We start from the raw sequence: 23,883 nt of genomic DNA, 5'->3' as shown, positions 1-23,883 counted from the left end.
AAGGATGTAACGGGAATAAAATCCCCTGTTCTGCTGTTCCAAGGGAACTGGTTCGATAGCATGGAGACAAGCAGACCTTGAGCTTCCTGAAGAAGAAGGGCGGTCTGGGATGGATTGGAAGGATACTCTCTTGGAGGAAGCTCTGGTGGAACCTGAGTGAAATGAAGAGAGTATCCTTCCCTGATGATGGTAAGTACCCAGAGGTTGGATGTAATTGTCATCCATCGATAGTAAAAAAGATGGAGATGACCTCCTATAGGGGGAAAAGAAGGCAGAGTCAGAACGGTGGAGGTTATGCTCTGTTTTAAACAGTCAAAAAGACTGAGTAGCCTTAGATGCAGCAGAAGGTTGAGGTTTTTGTTGCTTTGGAGGCTGCTGTTTCTTAAGAGGAGGGCGATTATAAGGAGCCGTCCTCAGAGCAAAACGCCGCTGATAGATAGGAGCAGGGCGTGTAGGTTTGGCAGGAGCTGGCTTTGGCTTAGGTCTGACAATAGAAGCAAAGGAGTTTTCATGGTCAGACAATTTCTTGGTGGCTGCCTCGATAGATTCATCGAAGAGGTCATTGCCTTCACAAGGAATATTAGCTAAGCAGTCTTGAAGATTAGGATCCATGTCAAGGCGACACATAGCTAAAGAGCAAGCAGCTGCTCGAGCAGACAATTTGAAGGCATCATAAGATGACTGGAGGAGATGCAATTGGAGTTGAGATAAAGAAGCAAGGACTTCTTGAAATTCAAAGTGCTTTTGAGTATCCAAATAAGTCAAGAACTTTGGTAATAGAGAAATGAGGAACTCAAAATAAGTAATAAACTGAAAATTATAATTGAGGACTTTAGAGAGGACATCATGGCATTTTGATAGATGCGACATCCCAATTTGTCCATAGTTTTCCCTTCCCTTCCAGGAGGAACAGTGGCATAAACTTTGGAAAGAAGGGACCTCTTCAAGGAGGACTCGACAAGCAGGGATTGATGAGATAACTGCGAGTTGTCAAACCCCTTACGATGCACAGTTTTATATCTAGAGTCCAATTTTCCTAGAACAGCTGGTATGGAAAAAGGTGTCTCCATGCATCGACCAAAAGTCTGATTCAAAAGCTTATGAAGAGGAAGCTTAAGTGACTCTGCTGGAGGTTGAGGAAGATGCATGACTTCGAGATACTCCTTAGAGTATTTGGAGCCAGTATCTAATTGAAGATCCAAGTTCACAGCCATCTGACGAAGAAAAGATGAGAAAGATAGCTGATCTGCTAATGCTTTGCCTTAAGAAGGACTCGAGATGAAGCTTCGGCAGGAAAAAAGGCATCAAAAGAATATGGTGACATGGACGAGGCAATCAAAACTGCTACATCCTCGAGGTTCGGCTTTGGAGACCTCGAACGAGGTGTTGGTGGTCTAGTCGAAGTAGGGGTAGATCAAGGCTTAGTTGAAGAAGGTCGTTCTTTAGAAGAAGAACTATGCCTGGAAGGATGCCTCGATGAAGGCCTCGATCGTCGGTGAGAACTGTGCCTGGAAGTAGATCTCGAATATCGAGGAGACTTCGCCTCGGAGACAGAAGTAGCCGATGCTATCAAAGAATGGATAGGATTGGAGGCTGTAGATCGAAGCTCCAGATACTTGATGGAGGAACCTCAATGCACTCCCAAACACTCTGCTCCTTGTATAGAGTGTGAGGATTCCTGCCAAGGCACTTGCAAAGATTCTGCTCCTTGCTTCACGTGCTTAGATGCCAGACCAGACACTCGCAGAGACTCTGCTCCCTGCAAAGAGTGTGTAAGCTCAGACTGAGGCAAAGGAAGCGGCTCGACCTCGCAGGAGTCTGCTGAATGCCCAGGCTGGATAAGAGGAAAAAGCTTCGGTCCCATATTAGTAAGGAACTGAATAAATTGCTTCTTCAACATGGTCTGGAAAGAAGCCGGCAAGGATGGATCCGGGTCTGAAACTGTACCACCTGCTTTGGCTGGAGGTTCCCTTAAGGCAGTGTGAGTGTGCTTCGACTTGGAAGTCTTAGGCACTTTAATCACTACCGCTGGAACTGTCTGCTGAGCTATCTGACCTGAGGAAACAGGGAAAGATACAGCAGATATCGAAGAAAGAACTGCTGCAAACGACGAAGGTCTGATGAGGCTCGAGGTGGAAGCAGTAGAAGCAGGAGGGACCTCGGTAGGAGTCGAGGCCGATGTTGCCTTTGAAGTCGAGCAATCAGAAGAAGAATCCATCCCGAAGAGCTTGTCCACCAAAATACAACAACGGTTGAAGGCTCGAGGTTGAAGCGTAGCACAGCGCAGGCACGACTTCGGATGATGTTTGGCTCAAGGCACTTGAGGCAGCAACGGTGTGGGTCCTTAAGAGAAATTGCACGCTGGCACTTGCTACACTTCTTGAAGCCCGTGACAGGCTGGGACATAGAAGTAAAAATAGCTGCCGCAAGATTGAAGCCCATGGGCTGCGGTCGAGCGGTCTATCCCGGCAAACGGACGGAAGAGGAAAAATTTTTTTTTTTGACTAAAAATGAAAGAAATAAAATAAGAACAGCGATTCGTGAGGAAAAAAATACAAACCACGGTTCAGAGAAGGCACAAAGTTGTAGGGATGGAGATCTGATAAGTTCTGATCCAGGGCATCAGAACACAGGCAGGGTTAACATGCAGGCGGTTCTGAACGCAGGCCGGGTCGGCACACTGACCTAGGCCCTGTGTGCAGATCAAGGCCTGTGTGTGGATCTAGGCCTGGGTTTGGTTCTGAGGCCCTGCTTCTCATTTCCTCTCCCTCTCCCTCTCCCTCCTGCCACGTATACATTCTAAGCAAGGACAAGGGTTGCACCTTGAGCAGAAGGCTGAGGTATTCCCCCCTCTCTTGCCACATATTAACCTGACATACGTTTACCCTTTTTCTCTTATCTTGTTTAAGCATCCCTTATATGGGCAACAATCAGACTTTGCCTGAGCAAGGCTAACCAAGAGAGCTTAAGAAGCATGCATTATAACCTTTTGACTGTCACATGCCATAGTAAGATTTGAGACATTTCAGAAAGGTACACATTGGGAATCACTTTATTATAACTGTTATTATGTATTCATATGTCACGTGAGATAGTAGCTTTGAGACACACATGATATAGATAAACAATGGTTTAATCCTCACTGTAAATGCATTATGAAATTATAACCTTGTAGAGCATTAACTAAGTAATTAATGGAGATATGACTCTCAATAAAAAGAGGGAGAGACCATTCATTTGGAGCGTCTCCTCTCGACTCTAAGCCTGAGTGTTTGTGTTTCCTTTGTGGCATTCCTACACAAAGTAACGAAGTTAAACGCAGAGAGTCAAAGACTGACTTCTCGGCTCTGCGGAAAACTGAGAACTGAGGAGATGCACCCTACGCTGAGCGGGAAGGCACTCACGCATGTGCGGTGCGGTCGACTCAAAACTTCGAGTTTCTTCAAGCAAGTCTGCTTGTGAGGCGTCCGCATTCGGGCTCCATCGATGATGTCACCCATATGTGAGAATAGGCTGCCTGCTTGTCCTGGGATAAAACATGCACTCTAGCTTATAAACTTTTGAAATGCATTTTCACTTGAATTTTATTGATTGGGAAAAAAATCGGCCAGTTCAACTTGCAGTAGTGCAAAGATTTGACATTAAGAAGCTACAGAAGCATTTTTTCTGATGAAAATCCACACTTATTGAGTGCTACAAAGTGAAAAGCCTGAAATGTGAAGACACTGTTTCAGGTCTTTCTTATAAAAGGATTTGCTGTACCACAGTGGCCTTGTTTCATGCACAGTAGCTATGTTTCAGAGCAACCTGTATAAAACTCAGGGCATGATGCAGCTTTCCATATCCTCCTCTTCTTTCTGATATCCACAGTTTAGTGCTGAAATAACCAAATTGCTTTTTTGTGGTAGGTGTCCTCTGTAGACAGCAGTCCTCACGTCTGAGTGATATCATCCAATGGACTACATGTTCATAAGCCTCTTGTACTTAAAAAGGCTCTGAAAGGCCTAAGAGGCACCACTGCACATGCATTAGACTTTGTGCTGTCTCATGCCTTCCTCAGCCTTTGAAAAAAAGCTTACCCCCTCATTTCATAATTTAAAGTTAGGCCCAAATGTCACAAAAGCAGAAGGCCAAACAAACCAATTAGTAGTGGGATGGGAATTGAAGGTGGCAAGACAGGAATGCTGGGACCGCTGCGTTTTAATATATTTATCAATGATCTAGAGATAAGAATAATTAGTGAGATAATTAAATTTGCTGATGACACAAAATTGTTCAAAATTGTTAAATGGCAAGAAGATTTTGAAAAATTGCAAGAGGACTTTGTGAGACTGGAAGACTGGGCATCAAAAATGGCAGATGACGTTTAATGTGAGCAAGTGCAAAATGATGCAAGTGGGAAAGAGGAACTCGAACTATAGCTAGGTGATGCAGGGTTCCATGTTAGAAGTCACTGCCAAGGAAAAGGATCTAAGTGTTATTGTTGAGGATACATTGAAACTCTCAGCTCAATGTACGGTAGCGGCTAAGAAAGCAAATAGAATATTAGGGATTATCAGGAAAGGAATAGAAAACAAAGATGAACATTTTATAATGCTCTTGTATTGCTCTATGGCAGTGTTTTTCAACCGCTGTTCCGCGGCACACTAGTGTGCCGCGAGATGTTGCCTGGTGTGCCGTACGGTCAGGGCCGCCATCAGGGCAGTACCACCAGTCTAGGGAGAGGGGCGGTCCGCCCCACGTGGACAGGAGAGAGCTGGACGGGGGACCCGCAGAGTTCAATACATCTCGAGCCGCGAGGCTCGTCTTCTGTTCCTGCCTGCCCTGCAGCTAACATATAGCCGATCGCAAGCGTTCCCCGATGTCAGCGCTGACGTCGGAGGGAGGGCTTAAGCAAAGCCTGCCCTCCGACGTCAGCGCTGACGTCGGAGAATACTTCCGTTCGGCTATTTGTGTGCGGCAGGGCAGACAGGAAGCAGAACACAAGCCTCGCGGCTTGAGCTTCGTTTTGCTGAGAAAGTTGCAAAGATGGGCTGGGAGGCAAACACGGAACACAAAAGGGGGGAGGGAGTGCGTTTTGGACACAAGGCATGAACTTGGGAGAGAGGAAGGGAGGGAAAGAGATGCAGAGGTGGGGGAGGGAATGGGTTTTTGGACACAGAAGGCATGGACTTGGGAGAGAGGAAGGGAGGGAGAGAGGAAGGGAGGGAAAGAGATGCTGAGGTGGGGGAGGGAATGCGTTTTTGGACACAGAAGAAATGGACTTGGGAGAGAGGAAGGGAGGGAAAGAGATGCTGAGGTGGGGGAGGGAATGCGTTTTTGGACACAGAAGAAATGGACTTGGGAGAGAGGAAGGGATGGAGAGAGGAAGGGAGGGAAAGAGATGCTGAGGTGGGGGAGGGAATGCGTTTTTGGACACAGAAGAAATGGACTTGGGAGAGAGGAAGGGAGGGAAAGAAATGCTGAGGTGGGGGAGGGAATGAGTGTTTGGACACAGAAGGCATGGACTTTGGAGAGAGGAAGGGAGGGAAAGAGATGGTTGTGTACACGGGGAATAGAAGAAAGGAGAATTTTTGGTCATAGGGAGGGAGTGAGGTACAGATAGTGGCATACCAGGGTGGGGGGGGGGGGCGGTCTGCCCCACCCCGGGTTTACGTCCCAAGGGGGTGCACAGCTGGCCACCCTCCAGTGTTGTCCCTAGGCCGGCAAACTGCGGCTCTTTAGCCACTTGAGTGCCACCGCCGCCAACGGTGATGTTGGCGGTGGCAGCATTATAAAATACTTTCTTTGTGTTTATTTGATTCCTATTCAAGAGAATTACTTTATATATAGTCAATATAGGCACAGAGTTAAATTTTTTAACATTTTCTAATGGTGGTGTGCCTCGTGATTTTTTTCATGAAACAAGTGTGCCTTTGCCCAAAAAAGGTTGAAAAACACTGCTCTATGGTACAGACACAACTTGAATACTGTGTGCAGTTCTGGTCACCATATTTTAAAAAAGATATAGCAGAATTAAAAAGGTACAAAGAGAAAGACAATGAAAATGATAAAAGGTTTGTGATGCCTTCCCTATGAGGAAAGGCTAAAGTGGCTAGGGCTCTTCAGTTTGGAGAAGAGACGGCTCAGGGGTGATATGATAAATTAAAAAGGATTGGATAACTTCCTAAAAGAAAAGTCCAAAGGCCATTATTAAGATGGCTTGGGGAAATCTACTACTTATTCCTAGGATAAGCAGCATGAAATATTTTACTAATTGGGATCTAGCTTAGGTACTTGAAACCTAGGTTGGCCCCTGTTGGAAACAGGATACTGGGCTTGATGGACCCTCGGTCTGTCCCAGTATGGCAATTCTTATGTTCTTAATGCAGCATCTCATCTCCCCCCTATTTCCTACTCTCCTGCTGCTGTCATGCCCTTCTTCTTCCAGTGCTGAAAAGGCAAGGGGATTCAGTGCCAGTGTTGGACCTTGAAGCAAAGGCCTATGTTCAAGTGCTGGTGTGTCCTGCTCCCCCACAATACAGGATTTTAAGGTCCCACACTGGCACTGAATCCTTGTGAGATGCTGGACTGTGAAAATAAGAGTCTCTTTGAGTAAAGACTACCTGCTTACCTACTGCTTCAGATCAGGGTAGTAAATATATATAGTACTTTACAAAGACCTCATGACTGATGGTAGTGGGGAACAAGGGAGGGAAAAGGGTGACATTGGAATATTAGACAGCAGGGAGATGGGAGATGCTGGACTATGGGGGTGGGGGAGGTTGTAAGGTCTTGAGCTGCCCCTGGGAAATGGAGGATGGGTGGTGGTACATGGCTGAAGGTACACCTAGGGTAGGAGTCGGCAACCTTTTTACATCAAAGAGCCAATTTATCCTAAATGTTTGACCCAAGATTTACAAAGAGCCACCCCTCCAACCCCTCCAAGGTATCTGCACCTCTCATTCTTCCCTCTCACCTCCCCCAATCCATAGCCAAGATTCTCTCTCCTCTCCAGACCTCAACCCTTTAACCTCCTTCCCAATCCCATGATTCCCACTCCCCCTAGGCGTATCAAGGTACCTGGTGGTCCAGCAGGAATCTTTGTGGCAGGAGCACAGCCCTCTAACTCCTGCCTCCTCACAGCTGCCTTCTAGAATGGCTGCTGTGACATCTCGTGGCAGCTTGTAGTACTAAAGGGAAATGCTGCGAGCAGTTGTGAGAGATCGCAGCAGCTATTTTAGAAGAAAGCTGTGAGGATGCAGGAGCAAAAGGGCCACGCTCCTGCCACAAAGACCCCCACTGGACCACCAAACACTTTGGTATGCCTGGGGGGAGGGGATCATGGGGATGGGAGGGAGAGCCACAGCCACATGCAAGAACAGTCACTTGTAGCTCGCAAGCCACATGTTGCCAACCCCTGACCCAATGTTCCCTCTAAGCCAGGAAAGCAGATGTGCAAGTCATGATGTGTTCTGAGCAGCAGTTGATTTGGGATGGTTTAGTGTGTGGTTGGAGGGGAGGAGGGCGGGTTGCAAAAAGAAGCAAATTTTGAAAAATTATGCCAAATTACCGTATATACTTGAATATAAGTCGATCCCAATATAAATAGAGACCCCCCTTTTTCCCCCCAGAAAGGAGGAAAAATGGTTGACTCAAATATAAGTTGGGCGGCTTAATATTCAAGTGTCCTGCCCCATCAGGCTCTGCACCCAGCCCCCTTCCTTCCTCCCCTCCCCTGTCAGACTCTGTGCCCAGCACCCTTCCTTCCTCCCCTCCCCTGTCAGGCTCTGCACCCAACACCCTTCCATCCTCCACTCCCCTGTCAGGCTCTGCACCCAGCACCCTTCCCTCCCTCCCCTGTCAGGCATTGCACCAGGCCCCTTCCTTCCTTCCCCCCTCTGCTGTCAGACTCTGCACCCTCCCTCCCTCCCTCCCAGGTTCTGCCCCCGCCTCCCTCCCTGCCCTAGCCTCATACGGTACCTCATCTTGGTGATCCGCGGTGGAGGTGCAACGGGCAGGAGCGAACTTTCCAAGTTATTGCCCTGCTGCTAACCAGCTATCGCAAATTCCTTCAGCCACTGAGTAACACGAGCATGAGCGCAATTTGGCGCTGCTGCTCGGTACTGAGAGGCATCCTTACTGGCTCCTGCGAATTCTCATGAGAATTTGCGGTTGCCAGTAAGGATGCCTCTCAGTATCGAGCAGCAGCGCCAAATCGCGCTCCTACTCATGTCTCTCAGCGGCCGAAGGAACTCATGGCAGAATCTCAGTTTATATTTGAGTATATATGGTACATAAAAATCAAGAAGTTAAATTATTTCTATTGAACTGGAAAGAAAATATAAGCTGTAATAGTCATATATATATATATATATATATATACATATTAAAGCAATATTAAAAAGTAACTTAAATAGGAATATAGTGATGTGAAAAAGTTTTAACCCCTCCCCCTCCATTCTGATTTCCCCTTTTATTGCAATATGTCATACTGCACTACAACCAAAAAATAATTTACCTAGCAATGTCTTTGGTAAGCTGCCAAAGAACAACTAGGCTTCAGCTCCACTAGCATCTAGTTTGCTGATTACCAAACATGGTTAGAACAGCCAGCTGAGAACTAGGGAAGCCAGGGCTCAAATCCCACTGATGTTGTTTGATATCTAGGACAAGTTAATTAACCCTCCATTGCCTCAGATACAAAACTTAAAAATTATAAACCCTCTAGGAATGTGAAAAATACCTACCTTACTTGAATGTAACTTGCCATGAACCATTACTGAGAAAGATATGATCTAAATCCATATCCAAAATCCAATACAAGGTATAATGTGAACTTAAGTAACTCAAAACACTCTGAAGGTCACTCAGGACCTATAGAGCAATTCCAACATACCATAATAGCAGCACCTACCTAGGAAAAGACACAAGCACCTACCTAGGAAAAGACAGTACCAAAAACACTGCATTGACCACTGCAGTAAACCTATTGGAAAACTAAATAAACCAGATTAAACAGATAATGCAATCAATGCTAACAGAAAACCATGTCTCTTTCAAACATGCAGAACACAGATCTTCACCTAATACAGAATAAGTAACCACAATATAAAAATAGAAATTAAATTTAAACTGAGAGTGTGGTGCAGTGGTTAAAGCTCCAGCCTAAGCACCCTGATGCTGTGGGTTCAAACCCCCGCTGTACCCACTGCCCCAGGTACATTAGATAGATTGTGAGCCTACCAGGACAGACAGGGAAAAATGCTTGAGTACCTGAATAAATTCATGTAAACCGTTTCGAGCTCCCCTGGGAGAATGGTATAGAAAATTGAATAAATAAATAAAGAAGATAAACTCTTCATACAGTGCAACACCAGAGAAAGTGAAAGCAATGCGTGTCTCCTACACTGTGCAAAATATGATAGCAGACTGACATATTCTAACCACTACAATGCAAATTAAAAAAATGGAAAATGATACTCTTTTATTGGATTAAATGTATTTTTCAAGTAGCTTTCAGAGGCCAAAACCTCCTTCATCAGGTCAGGACAGTATACTGCTAATATGGTATCCTATCCTGACCTGAGGAAGGATATTTTAGTCTCTAAAGTTAGTCAAAAAGTTATTAAAATGATCTCTGCTATGGATATGGATTTGAATTTTAGATTTAATTACTCAGCTTTATAAAATCAAACCCCAAGGTGAGTTATAATCTAAATTGGCTTATCATCTACTTTGCGCCTGAGCAAGAGAGATGAAGTGACTTGCCAAGGTCATAAGGAGCATTGGTGGAATAAAGAGATTATATCCTTACTTGGATAATATTTTTTCCAGTAGATAGTATGTGTGTCATTCTGGACAACTGGGTTAACTCCCCATAGCCACGAACTGTATGAAGAGGTATCCATGCCAGATTTTTTCTGTGACAGTCCTACTTCACCGGGAACTCTACTGTCACCTTCAGTTAGTTCCTAAGCTTGCAAGAGCTCCAACCAACTATGTGAAGTAAAGAATAACAGGCAGGAAACTTCCCAAACAAATAAACTGTTCTACTCGAACATAATACTTAAACAATCAATGAACAAGTAACAGCCAACAGAAGCATCAAAGGAGCTCAGGAAGTACCCCTGTAGATGCTAAGAACATATTTACAGAATCCTTCAGGGCCCAAATGGCTGACTGGCATCCAAGATACATACTTGGAGAAGAATAAACAGAATAAAACAGTAGGCAAGTGCAGGAAGGACAGGGAGGGGGTCCAGAATGACACACCTACCTACTGGAAAAGATAATATCAAGGTAAGGACACAATCTCTTTTTCCAGTGCAATAGGTGTGTCATTCTGAACAAACGGGAGGTACAAAAGCTGTCCCAGAAAACTAAGCAGGTTGACTGCGCTGGCCCTTAACATGGAGGAACAAAAAGGAGAGTCCACACATGCCGCAATGTCCACCCTGTAAAACTTTGCAAATGTGTATAGAGTGCACCAAGTTGCTACTCTAGAAATCTCAGCTGAGAAACTGCCTTAGCTTCGACTCATGAATATGTCTTGATGGAAACAGGAAACTGTTTCCCACAGATAATGTAGGCTGACGAAACAGCCTTCCGATCCATCTAGAAATCATGGCTTTGGAAACAGGTGCACCTCGCTTAGTCAAATGAGTCTGCACAAACAGATGGTCAGAGAGTCTAATTGGTGACCTCTAGATAACAAAGAAGCACTCTTCTCACATTCAACTTCTTCAAAATGTGGTCCTGTTTCTTAGAACTGGTGGACTGGAATACAGGTAAGCAGACATTCTGATTTAACATGAAACACCAAAACCACCTTTGGCAGAAAAGAAGGAACAGTGCATAGGGAGACCCTAATTTCCGAGTTTCTAAGGAAAGGCTCTCAACAAGAAAGAGCCTGGACCCCCAAGACTCATCTCACTGAGGTCATAGCTACCAGAAAAAAATGCCTTTAGCATGAAGTCCAAGAAGAACGCTTTTTCCAGTGGCTTGAACAGAGTTTTGGTGACACCTCGCATAACCACATTAAGATCCCATGAGGGGGAACAGTGGTTGGATTGGTGATCAGATCTGAAGAGCACCTTTTAGGAATCTGGCAATGTCTGGATGAGATGCCAGGGTAGGCCTGCAGTCTTGAGCTCTGAAACAAGAGAGCCCTGTGATTTGAACCCAAAGAGAAGCCACAGTGAGATCCTTATCAACACCTGCTTGGAGACAAGCTACCACCACTGAAACTGGAGCTGAAAATGGCTCCACACATTCCTGGACATACCAATGCTGAAAAGCCTTCCACGCTTTAGTGTAGGTAGAGACTGTAGTTGATGTCTTAGATTTGAAAAGGGTGACAAAGACCACTTCGGAATACCCTTTGCACTCTAATGCTTCACACTCAAGAGCCATACCATAAGAGCAAAGCGATCTGGATCCTTCATGCATACTGGACCCTGCAAAAGGATGTCTGGATGCATATGCAACCATAGGCCCTGGCCTGTGCGAAGACACATTAGATCTGCGTACTATGGCCTGTGAGTCCAATCTAGAGCCACTAGAATGACCTTTCCCTGATGAGTTGCAATTTGTTGACGGATTCGGTCTATCGTGGGCCAGGGAGGAAAGACATACAACAAGATGCCCTGAGGCTAAGGCTGAACAAGAATGTCTAACTAGACCCTCACTTCAAGACTCAAACCTTCAACTGAAGAATCTGTCTGTTTTCTTGTTCTTCACTATCACCATGAAGTTGAATCAGGGATGGCCTCAGTGCTGAACAATGGCTTGAAATATTGCTGTTGACAGCGTCCACCTGCCCAGATCCAAGGTCTGTCTGCAGATGAAGTTGGCTTGAACATCATCCATTCCCGCAACATGCACTGCTGATAGCGTCTAGATATGACACTCCATCCAGTGAAAGGGCATGCAGGCTTCCAAACATAGAGATGCACATTTGGTGATTAACATATGCCACCGCTGGTGATTGACATATGCCACCCTGTAGCATTGTTGGAGAAGACTCTGACTGCTTGACGTTCTAGAGACTTCTGCAGTCCCAGCAGAGCCAACCGAAGGGAATGTAGCTCTAGCCTGCTGATCGACCAATTCTTCTGAGAGGTTGTTCAATGCTCCTGATTTGGACGACAGTTGTAATGAACTCCCCAACCAAGGAGACGGGCATGTGCCATTACAACCACCCAGGAAGCAAGTCGACCAAGCATGCCCCTGAAGAGGGACAGAGGTCAGAGCCACAACTCCATACTAGCCCAAGCCTCCCATGTTCAGGGTAGATACCTCTGTAACACATCCGTCTGTAGAGACCAGCGTGAAAGTAATGCCTGCTGGAGAGGATGCATGAGGCTCTTGCCCAAGGCACCATGTCTATTGTGGCCTCCATGGATCCCAGGACCTGAAAATAGTCTCATGCCAACAGGGCTGACTTGCCCAAGAGACAAGAAATCTGAGGGCACAGCTTCTGTCTTCGTGCCTCCGATAGATAGATGCAACCGTTTCGATCAAGATTCCCAGGTTTTCCAGGGCATCAAATTGCTCTTTTAGTAATTTACAATCCAACCCAAAACCCCCAGGACTTGGTTCACCTGACACCTATTGTGCGCTGACCCTCAGACAGCAAGGAGGCCCTGTACAGCCAGTCATCCAGGTAGGGATGCTTTAGAAATCCCATCTTGCACAGATGACTAACTACCACAACCATCACTTTGGTGAGGTGCGAGGAGCTGTGGTGAGGCCAAAGGGTAGAGCAGAAAATTGATAATGATTTGCAAAAAATTGATAATGATTTTCCAAATCATGAAATCTGAGAAGCGTCCTGTGATCTGGGAAAATAGGAATATGCAAGTTAGGTCCCTGGTAGATCTAGAGAGGCTAGGAATTCTCCCGGGGTCACTGCTGCTATGACAGATCGAACCGTCTCCATGTGAAAATGCAGAACTTTGAGCGCTGCATTTATGTCAGTAAAGTCCAGAATGCCTCTCATCAGAGCCTTTCTGTGGCATGGTAAAGTATCTCCCTGAGCCCGAGTCTTCGGGCGGCACAGGCTCTATAGCCTGTCGATTAACCTTCTCACAGTGTCTTGTACTTTGACTGCTTTTCTGGGAGCGAGTCCATATACCAATCTGTCAGAGGCTGGGCAAATTACAGCTTGTAGCAGGACCAAATGATATCCAGAACCCAGCAATCGGATGAAATTTCGACTCAGACCTACAGAAATGCCAAAAGCATGCCCCCTATAGGAAGAGGGGCCTCCCTCGGCCTAGCGTCACTGCGATTGCTTGGAAGATGGAGCAGTACGGAAAGTGGAGGTCTGGTTACGCCTGGATCCAGAGAACCTCTGCCTGTAGCTCTGGGAGAATCTCTGCAAGGTGGAAGTGGAATATTGTCGAGAGCATCTGGGGCCATGAAAATTAAAGCACCCTGAGCCTCTAGAGCAGGGGTGTCAAAGTCCCTCCTTGAGGGCCGCAATCCAGTTGGGTTTTCAGAATTTCCCCCAATGAATATGCATGAGATCTATTTCCATGCACTGCTTTCATTGTATGCTAATAGATCTCATGCATATTCATTGGGAAATCCTGAAAACCCGACTGGATTGCAGCCATCGAGGAGGGACTTTGACACCCCTGCACTAGAGGTTCTGGGTCTACAACAGGCAGGGTCTCAGGGTGACGGTCCCCATACAGTTCATGAGATCATCCAAGCCTTTTCCAAATAAAAACTGCCCTTTAAAAGGGAGTCTGGCCAGAGTAGCTTTGGAGGTGGAATTGCCAGCCCATTTTCTGATCCAGAGCATTCTACGAACAAAAATGTAATAAGCTTTACCCAGGACCCGTATGTCATACAGCCACATAATCCACACAAGATAAAAGTAGCAGTGTGGGAGGGGGAAAGGGAGATCATCTCCCTCACTCTCCAAAGTGCACAGACAAGCACGAGTGACAAAGGAAGCTGCCAAGGCAGCTTTGACTCTCAAAGCCACTGCCTCAAAAAGCTCCTGAGAACAACATCTACTCGATAGTCCTGCATATCCTTGAGCACCACATCGCCTTCACTCAGAAGGGAGGTGCACTTAGGAACCTGTGCAACCAAGAAATCTACTTTAGGCTGACCGAAAAGTTGCTGTCATTCCTGTGCCATAGGATATAGCTGTGATGACTCTACTGTGCGCTGCTTGGGATGTGGGGCGTCCACATCCTTTTGCGTGGAACGGTCACTATATGCAGGCCCTCAAAATGGTAAAAGCTGCCCCCAGTGGGCTAGCCGCCCTTTTTGTCAACTGATCATATTCGGGAGAGATAAGCTGGCCATTCCTGCCTCTCTGGTCCGTGCAACACAGCACATGGTGCAAGGATGTTCCTGAGGCACAGAATTTGTGCAATCCTGGCATGAATTTGGGGTAGTAGAGCCGAATGACCCCATCCCAACCAGTTTTGAAGCAAACAACTAAGTTATGGAATTGCAGGGAACTTTTGAAAAAAGATTGCTAAAAAACCAAGATGGCTGCCAGCAAAATTTTCACACCTAAAAACACTAAAATAACTAACTTCCCAAAGTAAAAAAAAACACTGAGTTTAGGATTTTTCAGGAGGGAGAACATGCCATCTGACCGTACCCCCCTTGGGAACCGACGGACGGGCTTCAGAAAGGGAGAGGTGTAAAAATGCAGCTGGCAACCTGCGAGACATCACTGAGCCTCCTACAGGCACCTAACAGCCTGCTCTCATACCCCTGCTAAGCAGTAGGTGAGAGGGGAAAAGAGTATGACCCTGGGCTTCAAAAATACATGTGCAGGCTGGCTATCAAAGTACCACCAGGCATCGGCCTGTCAGCTGCAGACCTCAGTCTGCTTATTCTCTATGCAGGCAGAGCTAATACTGAAACTGGAGAGCTCCAAGCACTTAAAGCACCATATGTAATCAATAAAATACTGAATAAAACAAATAAAGGGGAGAGCAGAACAGAAACACTCCTTCAGGCTTGCATCCAGAAGGGAAAACTGCAGGTGGCTGTAGATCTCCTGGTGAAGTATGGGGGTCACAGAAAAAATTCAGAGTGGATTCCTTCTGCATATGGTTCATGGCCATGGGGAGATAACCTGCTTGTCCAGAATGTAATGTAATTTATTTCTTATATACTGCTAAACTCCGTTAGGATTCTAAGCGGTTTACAGAAAATAGACAATAGGGTGCATTAAAATTATAAGTAATATAGGTTTACAGAGAAATATACATTAAAGCAGTGGTTCCCAACCCTGTCCTGGAGGAACACCAGGCCAATTGGGTTTTCAGGCTAGCCCTAATGAATATGCATGAAGCAAATTTGCATGCCTATCACTTCCATCATATGCAAATCTCTCTCATGCATATTCATTAGGGCTAGCCTGAAAACCCGATTGGCCTGGTGTTCCTCCAGGACAGGGTTGGGAATCACTGCATTAAAGGATACAATAAAAATAAGATAAATAAATAAAGAATAGGTACTTTGAAATTCCCTTACTGTCCCGAAGGCTCACAATCTAACTAAAGTACGGTACCTAAGAACAAACAAATTAGCAAAATAATAGAGAGGAAAATAAAGATAGAGGAAAAAAATGAGATATGAAGCATCTTAACAAGAATACATTGAACTCTCAATACCATATTGTTAAAAACAAAACGTACATTCCAAAATAATAATGTAATGGAAAGAAACTAATTAAATAGAAAATAATTTTAAGAATTAAATCAAATATAGAAATGTAAAAAGAAAAATAAACATTAGAAGTGAGGAAAAAAGAAAAGGTAGAGGAAGGCATATGAATAGAATGGAAAGAGAAACAGTTAAACAATAGAATTCTAAGAAATTTTAAATGAAAACTAAACAAATAGACATGTAAATGACACACCCATTGCACTGGAATTAAGCATTATCTTCCCTGGTTCTCAGGCCCCTGTTCTAAAACTAGACTGCTCCTCATCAGTGGAATACTAAGAACCTATCTGAATATGAATATCTCAGAGTAGTAAATTACACACAAATCATGATTTATTGCTATCTTGGTTACTTTCTCTTTTTTATAACATTGGTCTAAAAAAGTTGCTAAGCAATGCAGTTTCTAAACTGTGATAGCCCTGGCATTTTGGCACTCCTCCTGAGGCTGTCTGATTTCAAGTATAAAAACAAACAACCACTTTTCAGATAATGGGTCAATAGGTATGTCAATCACAGGTGTCAAAGTCAGTCCTTGAGGGCCGCAATCCAGTCGGGTTTTCAGGACTTCCCCCAATGAATATGCATGAGATCTAGTAGCATATAATGAAAGCAGTGCATGCAAATAGATCTCATGCATATTCATTGGGGAAATCCTGAAAACCCAACTGAATTGCAGCCCTCGAGGACAGACTTTGACACCCTGAAGCAGTTCTCAAGTTTAGAAGGTTAGGCATACCTTCGGAAACAAAAACAATGTTAATGGTCAGCTGCTATATAACAGTGTGTCACAAACTTTTTAAGCTACAACACACTAATCTCGGGGCTGTAGCTGGAGGGCACCTGGAAAAGCGCAGATGTTGACGCAATGCATCACGTCTACGTCCACGCATGTGCAGATGTATTCCAGCTGCGGCCCTGAGCCTCCTATTACTGCCTGTGTGTGTGGTGGTGGTGGGGCTACAGAAGGAGAGGTGAGGAGAAGGAGCAGCGCCAGCTGACTGACTACAGGACAAGACTCTCCTGTACCAGGTGTGCCAGTATCTCAGGGCACACCTGGAATCTGCTGGGACAAACTAGTGTACTGTGGCACACAGTTTATGATACACTGACTGATTTATAACATATTATCTGACTGTATGCATAATTTGATAACAATTTGATAACTGTATGTAGCATGTATAATTCTTTCTAACATACATATTTAATTCTATACAAATTCTATTTAACAATATGTTGTCTGTAACTCGCCTAGAACTTTAATTAATGAGAATTTGGCGGGATACAAGATTGCACATAACATAATATAGCAGTGACCTACCTACAGTAGAATTTGGAGCCATCATTTGCTAGGTAGCCATCATAATGGGCATTTAGAAGGTCCCCTCTTTTGCTTTTTGGATCACACTCATTTGGAAGATGCAAAACTTCTATTTTGACTTCTTCTGTAGCATCTTCTGTCTTTTCTCCATTCATGGGCATTGTAAGGAGGTTAAACATCTGCAAGAAGAAGATTAATTTGGTGCATAAAAACATTGTTATTAAGCTTTTTCTCTCTGATGCTCCAGTCCTATGTGCCAAAACTTTCTGTCCTGCAGTTCTTTTACTGAACACGTGGCATTCCTTTCAGGCTGTAAGAGAAATGAGAACACACAATTTTCTAGTAGGGGGTTTTTTTTTTCTCTTCAGGAAGAGCTCAGCCAAATCTGCTACTCGTCAGAACAATGTTATGCAGCAGCTGATTGGTCAACCTCTTCCCTTCCAGAGCCCGATTTCTTTACAGAGCTTATTACCACTCATATCCTTTGTATGCCAAGATTTAGGTTCTCGGTGGAAAGTCTTTTGTCTACTACGAATCAGGGCCAAGCATTCATTTGACTCTGCCTTAGAGCTCCCCTAGGCATCAGATGACTATATATGTATATGTAGTGTGTCCTAAACAATTGAAAAGTATAAGAATAATAAAATATAAAAGTATGTATTCAACTCTCCCATTAGCGTATTTCCTAAATATCGCTTTAGTTTTCCTCATCTAAACTTCAATCCATTTAATCCTGCTTTGCTAGCAAATTCCAGAAGGGAGATTTTAGGCTAGTCCTGGATGTATGACAATCCAGGTGTTCTATGGGGCCTACTACAACACTGATTTTAATAGGAAGAATCAGGGACTTGAAAATTCACAGCACTTTGGGATAAAAGTTGAAAACGTGGGGTAAATTCATTCGCCACAATATGGAATTTGTTTAAGGTCTGAGAAAAATCTAGATAAATTTAAGGGCAATTTTAAAAGCTTCTTATTTAAAGATGCTTACGATTGCTAAATGATCTTAGGGTCCTTCCATGCCAAATTCTGCTTTATTTATATTCAACACTGATATGATCCCTCTCTTTTCCCTCTTGTTTTTAACCTTAATTGTTCTCTTTTCTTTTAAAATTGTATTTCTCCCTACCATCCTGTTGTTTCCATGTAAGTATTGTCCTGTCATTAATAAGTTTGTTAATTTTTCCCCATTTTAATTTTTTAACTATTAAACGCTTAGAATGTATGACTAGCGTTTTATCAAATTTTAATAAAACTTGAAACCAGGATTAATTACAAAGTCTTCCTCCTGCAACTTGGCAACTCAGCAGGTCCTCAGGCCCTATGCTTGAACCTTAGCCAAAAGGCACCAAGATAGTTATATAAATATAATGTTCTTAGAGCATGAATCATGATCACCTATTTTTAGTCATTTTCTATACATCATTGCATTGAAAATTATAAATGACATCACATACAATTTTGCTAATCACCTTAAACATCATATCTCCATGTGAAAATATTTTAAAAGTATTTTCCAAATCTCTACCAATAGTGCGATATACTGTATAGTAGTACTTTCTTGCGTCTAATATAAAATAGTACTACAAGCACCAGAATGCAACGGGCTGTGAGCGAAAAGGAACCCGGAAACTGCCAAATCGACGCAGTGACTTCACAAACATTTCACCACAGGCTTTGTCTACTAATTTAGCCACACGGTCATTGGGCGGGCCTGAATAGTTGTTGCGTGAACGCTGATTGGCGGTTGGCGACCAATGGACAGTAACACAATGTGGAGGGGGGGGAAAGGGGAATTAGCTTTGTGACTCACTCAAATCCCGCCTCCTCTCGATCTGCTGTGAGGAAGAGACGGATTACGGCCGGGTTACTGAAAGGTCACGGGTAGGCGGAGTAGGAGGAGAATGGAACAATGAGCAGCTGCTGCTTAGGGGCGGCGGAGGAGTGTTGGGAAGGTTAGCGCAGCGGACGGTTGGTGTTTAGTGCTAGAGGCCGGGTGAAATCTGTCTCCCGGTGGGGCCGAGTCGGCCGGACGCTGGCGGGACGATGTGGAGCGCGGCTGAATGAGCTGAGCAATGGAAGGCGTTCTGTACAAATGGACCAATTACATCGCAGGTACTGCAAGCTACTCCCGGGACCCCTGTTATCCTCCAGCTGATACCCTGTCACTCCCGGGGATACCCCTCTTGTGCTCTTGGTTGGGCCAGAGTGGAGATGCTGCCTAGTGTGGCTGGTCACTCGCAAATTGGCCTTTATAGTGAACAAAACCAGATAAGACAATGTTACTAGGTGTAGAAACGAGGGCAGACGGGGATTAAGGAGCAGAAGGCCACCTAGTCTGTTTACCATCATCTCGTCCATTACAGTGCTTTAGACTAGGTTTGATCTCTGACTTTGCCAGTTTTCAACCAAGGTCCTTTTCCCAGGCTTCTTCAGTTTCTGTAATAATTTTATCGTTATTTTTTTTATCGGGAGGTTATGCCGTGTACCCTCCCCCAATATTTTATGTAAATTAATTTTTCTTCTCAATTTACCACCTTATTATAAAGATTTTGCTATTGAAAGCTTTTGGTTATTCATTATTGTTGTGTGCATTGACTTTAAAATTTGGCGCCAGGGAGATGCTCAGTTATGGCTGTGCCTTGATGAAGGGGATGCTAGCAGAAAAAGACAGGGAAACTGGAAATTCTTCCCACCAAAGAAGCAAGGGAAAATCACATAAAGAATTAAAATTTAAAGAAAGTCATTTAGATTAAACAAACTCATTTCTGCTAGTGTATAATATTTTTACTAATTTTTGCTCCTGATCTTATACCTGATCCATCTATTTTCTAGGGTTTATAGTAATAATTCACAATTTTTAAAAATCTAATATGACCTTGCTTCAGTGCTCAAAAGTTTGCATGATGCCAGATGAGAAAAACAAAACACAACTCTCTCTTATCCACTTTATCCCCCCCCCCTTTACTCAAAACACCAGCAGTGATGCTAGGAGTCCACACAGTGCCCTGTGTGTGGGGTATGAAATTACAGACCCTAGTACCATACTAACAAGAAGCTCATGCTGAAAGAGTGGGGAGGGTCTGTGAACTTCACTCATTGACTTATTAGTCCACACTCCATTATTCACAGTGGAGACCCAGAGAGAAGAGGAGCAGTCATGTTCTTGGGACATAATCCACTGTAGATCAGTGGGTTTTAGCCCATAGTTAAGAACCTCTCTGACTTCTATCTTTAAAAATCTTGCTGTATTGAGTTGCACTTAATACTCTAGAGAAAGTCTTGCCAAAGGGTTTTCTCTCAATTTTGGTTATTTGCCTCCCTGTATGTATCCTAGCTTTCCTTTGACCTGCTTTATTCTGTAATCTTGAAGTTTCTTTCTTGTCTGCATATTAGTATTGCCCGCTAGCATATACAAGGGGATGCTGAAAAGTTACACACTGTTTTTCACAAAAGATGGTGAGTAAGAACAAAAAGGGAACACTCCAGCAATGCAGTCAGGTCCCACACTCTAAGCCAGGGGTGTCCAACCTGCGGCCCCGTGAAGTGTTTTGTGTGGCCCCGGTCGAAGGCGAAGCAGTGTTTTCCTCTGCTGCCCCCGGGGTTTTTACCGTCTTGCCGGCTCGGCTCCCTCCTCTGTCTTGCTGCAGTGTTTGTGCGGCCCCAGAAACATTTTTTTCGGCCAGTGAGGCCCAGGGAAGCCAAAAGGTTGGACACCCCTGCTCAAAACCATAAAATGTGGCTTTAAAGGAGGAAAAGGATCTCAGAAACCTGCTTGGTAGTTGGTAAATGAACCTGAGCCAAGTCTTACATGGTTTCACATTTCATTCATTGATCCTTAAAAACCTCTCCTCCTCTTTATTTTTATCTTTTGCTGTTAAAATCTACCGTATTTATTTTAAATTCTTCTTAAAACGTCTTTGAGAAAATATTCCATTTTCTTCACATTCACTTGCCTCAAAACATACATTCAGCAGAAGAACTTTAGCATTTTTTTCAGGTATCTTTATTAATTTTGAAGCAAATACATAGTATATGTAACATAAACAACAATTAAACAGGAAGTACATTGGTTGCATCTTAATAGGTATAAAGTTATGTAATATGACAAATCAGGGAGTAACTATGTAATAGTTATTTCAATATCTATCAAAGGGAGCCCAGGTTTTAACAAAGCGAGAACAGTTATTTTTAGATGCAATAATTTCTTCATACTTGCACAGAGCATAGGTAATTCAGCATTCTGATAGATTCAGTTGTTATCTTTCCAGTAACACACAATTAGGTGAACTGCTGGAGCAATCATTTAAGTCAAAAAGTTAAGAGGAAGAGTCAGGAATTCCAAGATCCGGATTGCAGGATCTAAGGATGATGGTTCTATATGTTTTGGATGATGTGGATTCTAGTAGAAAGATGTTGCAGATTTTATTCCATATAGAGCACCAATAACTATGCGTTTTGTGATAATGAAATAAGATATGGGGTAGTGAGCCTGTTGATACAGAACATGACCAACATTTGTTGAAGGAATCATTTAGAATTCTAGATTTTTGGGTATTCAGTAGGCGTTATGCATGATAAAATAAGTAGATTGTGATATGGCAGCTGACATAGAGGGACACGCAGAGGATTTCCAGGACAGGGACAAATCCTAATTCACCATGTGATAAATTGAATTCTATTTCCCAAAATTGTCCTAAAGTTGCATTAAAGTGGGTACCAATTTCTTGTAATATTTTTTTATAGATTTTTGATCCTTTTTTGTTCCCAGCTAAAAGTTTATTTGTAAATGAAGAGAAATGTTTGGATTGTGTAGGAAATTTGGGGAAGAGGTGAAGTTCTTCCAATATCTTGAAGAAGAGACCTGTTTGAAGGATCTGTGGGAGGTAAATTAAAGAAGGAAGAAAACTGTTCTGGGGTCATTAATTTATTGCCAATCAATAATTGAGAAAGAAACCATAAGTTAATGGATTGCCAAGTGATGATAAAGGAGGAGGGATTAATGAATTTAAAATTACTGTTCCACCATATAGGGATATCAGTAGAGTCATAAGAGTTCACATTTAGTGTTTTGTAAAAGGAATGAATGAGAATAGACGTGGACTTCAGTATTCTAAATGTTTTATGATAGGCGAAGTTGCCCATGAATGGAAGAAGCTTTAAAGGGTATGGAGAAACCAAAGAGGTTTCCAAACTAAGCCATCTAGGCGTGTATAGGGATAGGAGTAGAGATAGGTTATAGAGCTAGTCAGGGACCACTCACTGCTCAGGCAATGGGCCTGATGGGCTGCTGCGGGAGCAGACCGCTGGGCGAGATGGACCTCTGGTCTGCCTCAGTGGAGGCAACTTCTTATGTTCTTATGTCTGTAGTATCCAGCGGAATGAACCAGTGTAATGCTTGTGATAGTCGGAAAGCAGTACGATAGTCTTTAAAGTTAGAGATGCCTAATCCTCCTGTCTTTGGAGAGTTTTAGTTTCTTAAGTGCAATTCTTGGTGCTTTGTTCTTCCAAATAAATTTACCCCCTCCTTTATTAACACGTAGCGTGGGTTTTAGTTCTGGCAGTGGCGGTAACTGCTCTGACGCTCATAGAATTCCTATGTGCATTGGAGCAGTTACCGTCGCTGCTGGCACTAAAACCCGCGCTATGCGTTAGTAAAGAAGAGAGACAGTGAGGCAGTGTCCACTTCATGGGCTGGAAATTAAGGAAGTAGCACAGCAGCAATATTAGCACATGAGCAGAAAAAGTAAGAGACGGCATCAAGATAGAATGAGAAGTGAGACCCAAACTATGAGTTAAGATGTTTCTGGAGTATGGATGGGAGTGAAGTGAGGAGTAGAGGGTTTCAGTTTGGGGCGAGTACAGCGAGCCAGTGAACTGAGGTCTTGCTGGAGGTGGGAGATATGAAGAACCAAAAGATATGAAACCTGGGGCCAGACTGCAGACAAGGAGAGTGAGAGGTCTTTTAGTGAGTGGTGAGGCAGATAGAGAGCTGGGATAGAAGAAAGGCTTAATTAGTAGACAAAGAAAGGAAGTGGAACTGTGGAGTGGGCAAGAAAACCAGAGGCAGCAGCAACAGGAAAAGGAGGACTGAGTTATGGAGTAAAGTGACTGTCCTCTGGGCTCTCTCTATCCCCTCCTGCTCCATTCAGTCTCCCTGAAAGGAAGGTATGAGAGGAAACACAGACCCTTTTGTTCTGTAGTCTGAAAAAAATTGGTGGACCTGCGTTTCAGGCCATTCCCCTAGAAAATTAAGCTCTGAATAGGAGGAATTGAACTTGAGGGAACAAGAGAGAAAAAATTAAGGTTGGGATGGGCTGATCAAATTAACAGAGGGTATAAGTCTGGCCTTATAATGGGGAAGATCTGCATAAAACATCTTGTAGTAATTTTGCATCTGTGAGCACTAACTTCCCCCCCCCCCTATTTTAATTATTCAGTAATTATGTTGTGCTACATGGACAAATAAAGTATGCAGATTTTTTGCAGATTGCTATGCATGGACTTTCCCAGGAGTAATATCTGAGGATGTTAGAGTGTGATGAAAAAGAAAGCAACATAACAGATGACATATAAAGACTAAAATGTCCTACCCAGACTCTCCTGTAGGAGGGTTAGGGTTGTAATTATCATGCACATTACACCCCGTGCCTTTGTTTATTCCTGGCGGAATTCATGCAGAATTACTCACCCCCTCAGGAGACACAAAATTCTGCATATGCTGTGCAGAATTTAATGCAGACACAGGCAGTAGAGGAGGAAGTGACCCACTACACATCCAGTAAGTAATGCAAATCGAACGAAAGCTTCCTATTTCAGAGATTTTTATGCACTGGGGAGCAGACCAAAAATCAACCGTTTATTTGAACCGTTAT

General features: G+C 43.8%; 2 protein-coding genes across 5 annotated transcripts in view; one reads left to right on the top strand and one right to left on the bottom strand.

Annotated features, from left to right (window-relative positions):
• FKBP7 (FKBP prolyl isomerase 7) overlaps positions 1–18,630 on the bottom strand; it is a 46,853-nt gene extending 28,223 nt beyond the window's left edge. Inside the window, exons 1-2 of one of the 2 annotated variants that reach the window (XM_033946470.1) lie at positions 18,481–18,630; positions 17,009–17,187 (exon numbers count right to left, since the gene is read on the bottom strand). In XM_033946470.1, the coding sequence (XP_033802361.1) occupies positions 17,009–17,187; positions 18,481–18,492 (191 nt within the window). In that variant the 5' untranslated portion in view covers positions 18,493–18,630. Of the gene's footprint in view, positions 1–17,008; positions 17,341–18,480 lie in introns of those variants that run through there. The other variant, XM_033946469.1, reaches the window with a different exon arrangement.
• Positions 18,631–18,771: 141 nt separating this feature from the next.
• Positions 18,772–23,883, top strand: part of PLEKHA3 (pleckstrin homology domain containing A3) — a 71,228-nt gene continuing 66,116 nt past the window's right edge. The window contains exon 1 of one of the 3 annotated variants that reach the window (XM_033946468.1): positions 18,772–19,123. Coding sequence is in view for 2 of the 3 variants with exons in the window: in XM_033946466.1 (XP_033802357.1) it covers positions 19,084–19,123 (40 nt within the window). In the remaining variant the exon portion in view is untranslated. The remainder of the gene's footprint in view (positions 19,124–23,883) is intronic. The other 2 variants (XM_033946466.1, XM_033946467.1) reach the window with 2 other exon arrangements.

The sequence above is a fragment of the Geotrypetes seraphini genome, chromosome 5 (assembly GCF_902459505.1).
Source record: "Geotrypetes seraphini chromosome 5, aGeoSer1.1, whole genome shotgun sequence".
In the NCBI taxonomy this organism is placed as follows: Eukaryota; Metazoa; Chordata; class Amphibia; order Gymnophiona; family Dermophiidae; genus Geotrypetes; species Geotrypetes seraphini.
The sequence above is the reverse complement of the archived record's forward strand: the minus strand, read 5'-3'. Positions and strand labels throughout refer to the sequence as shown.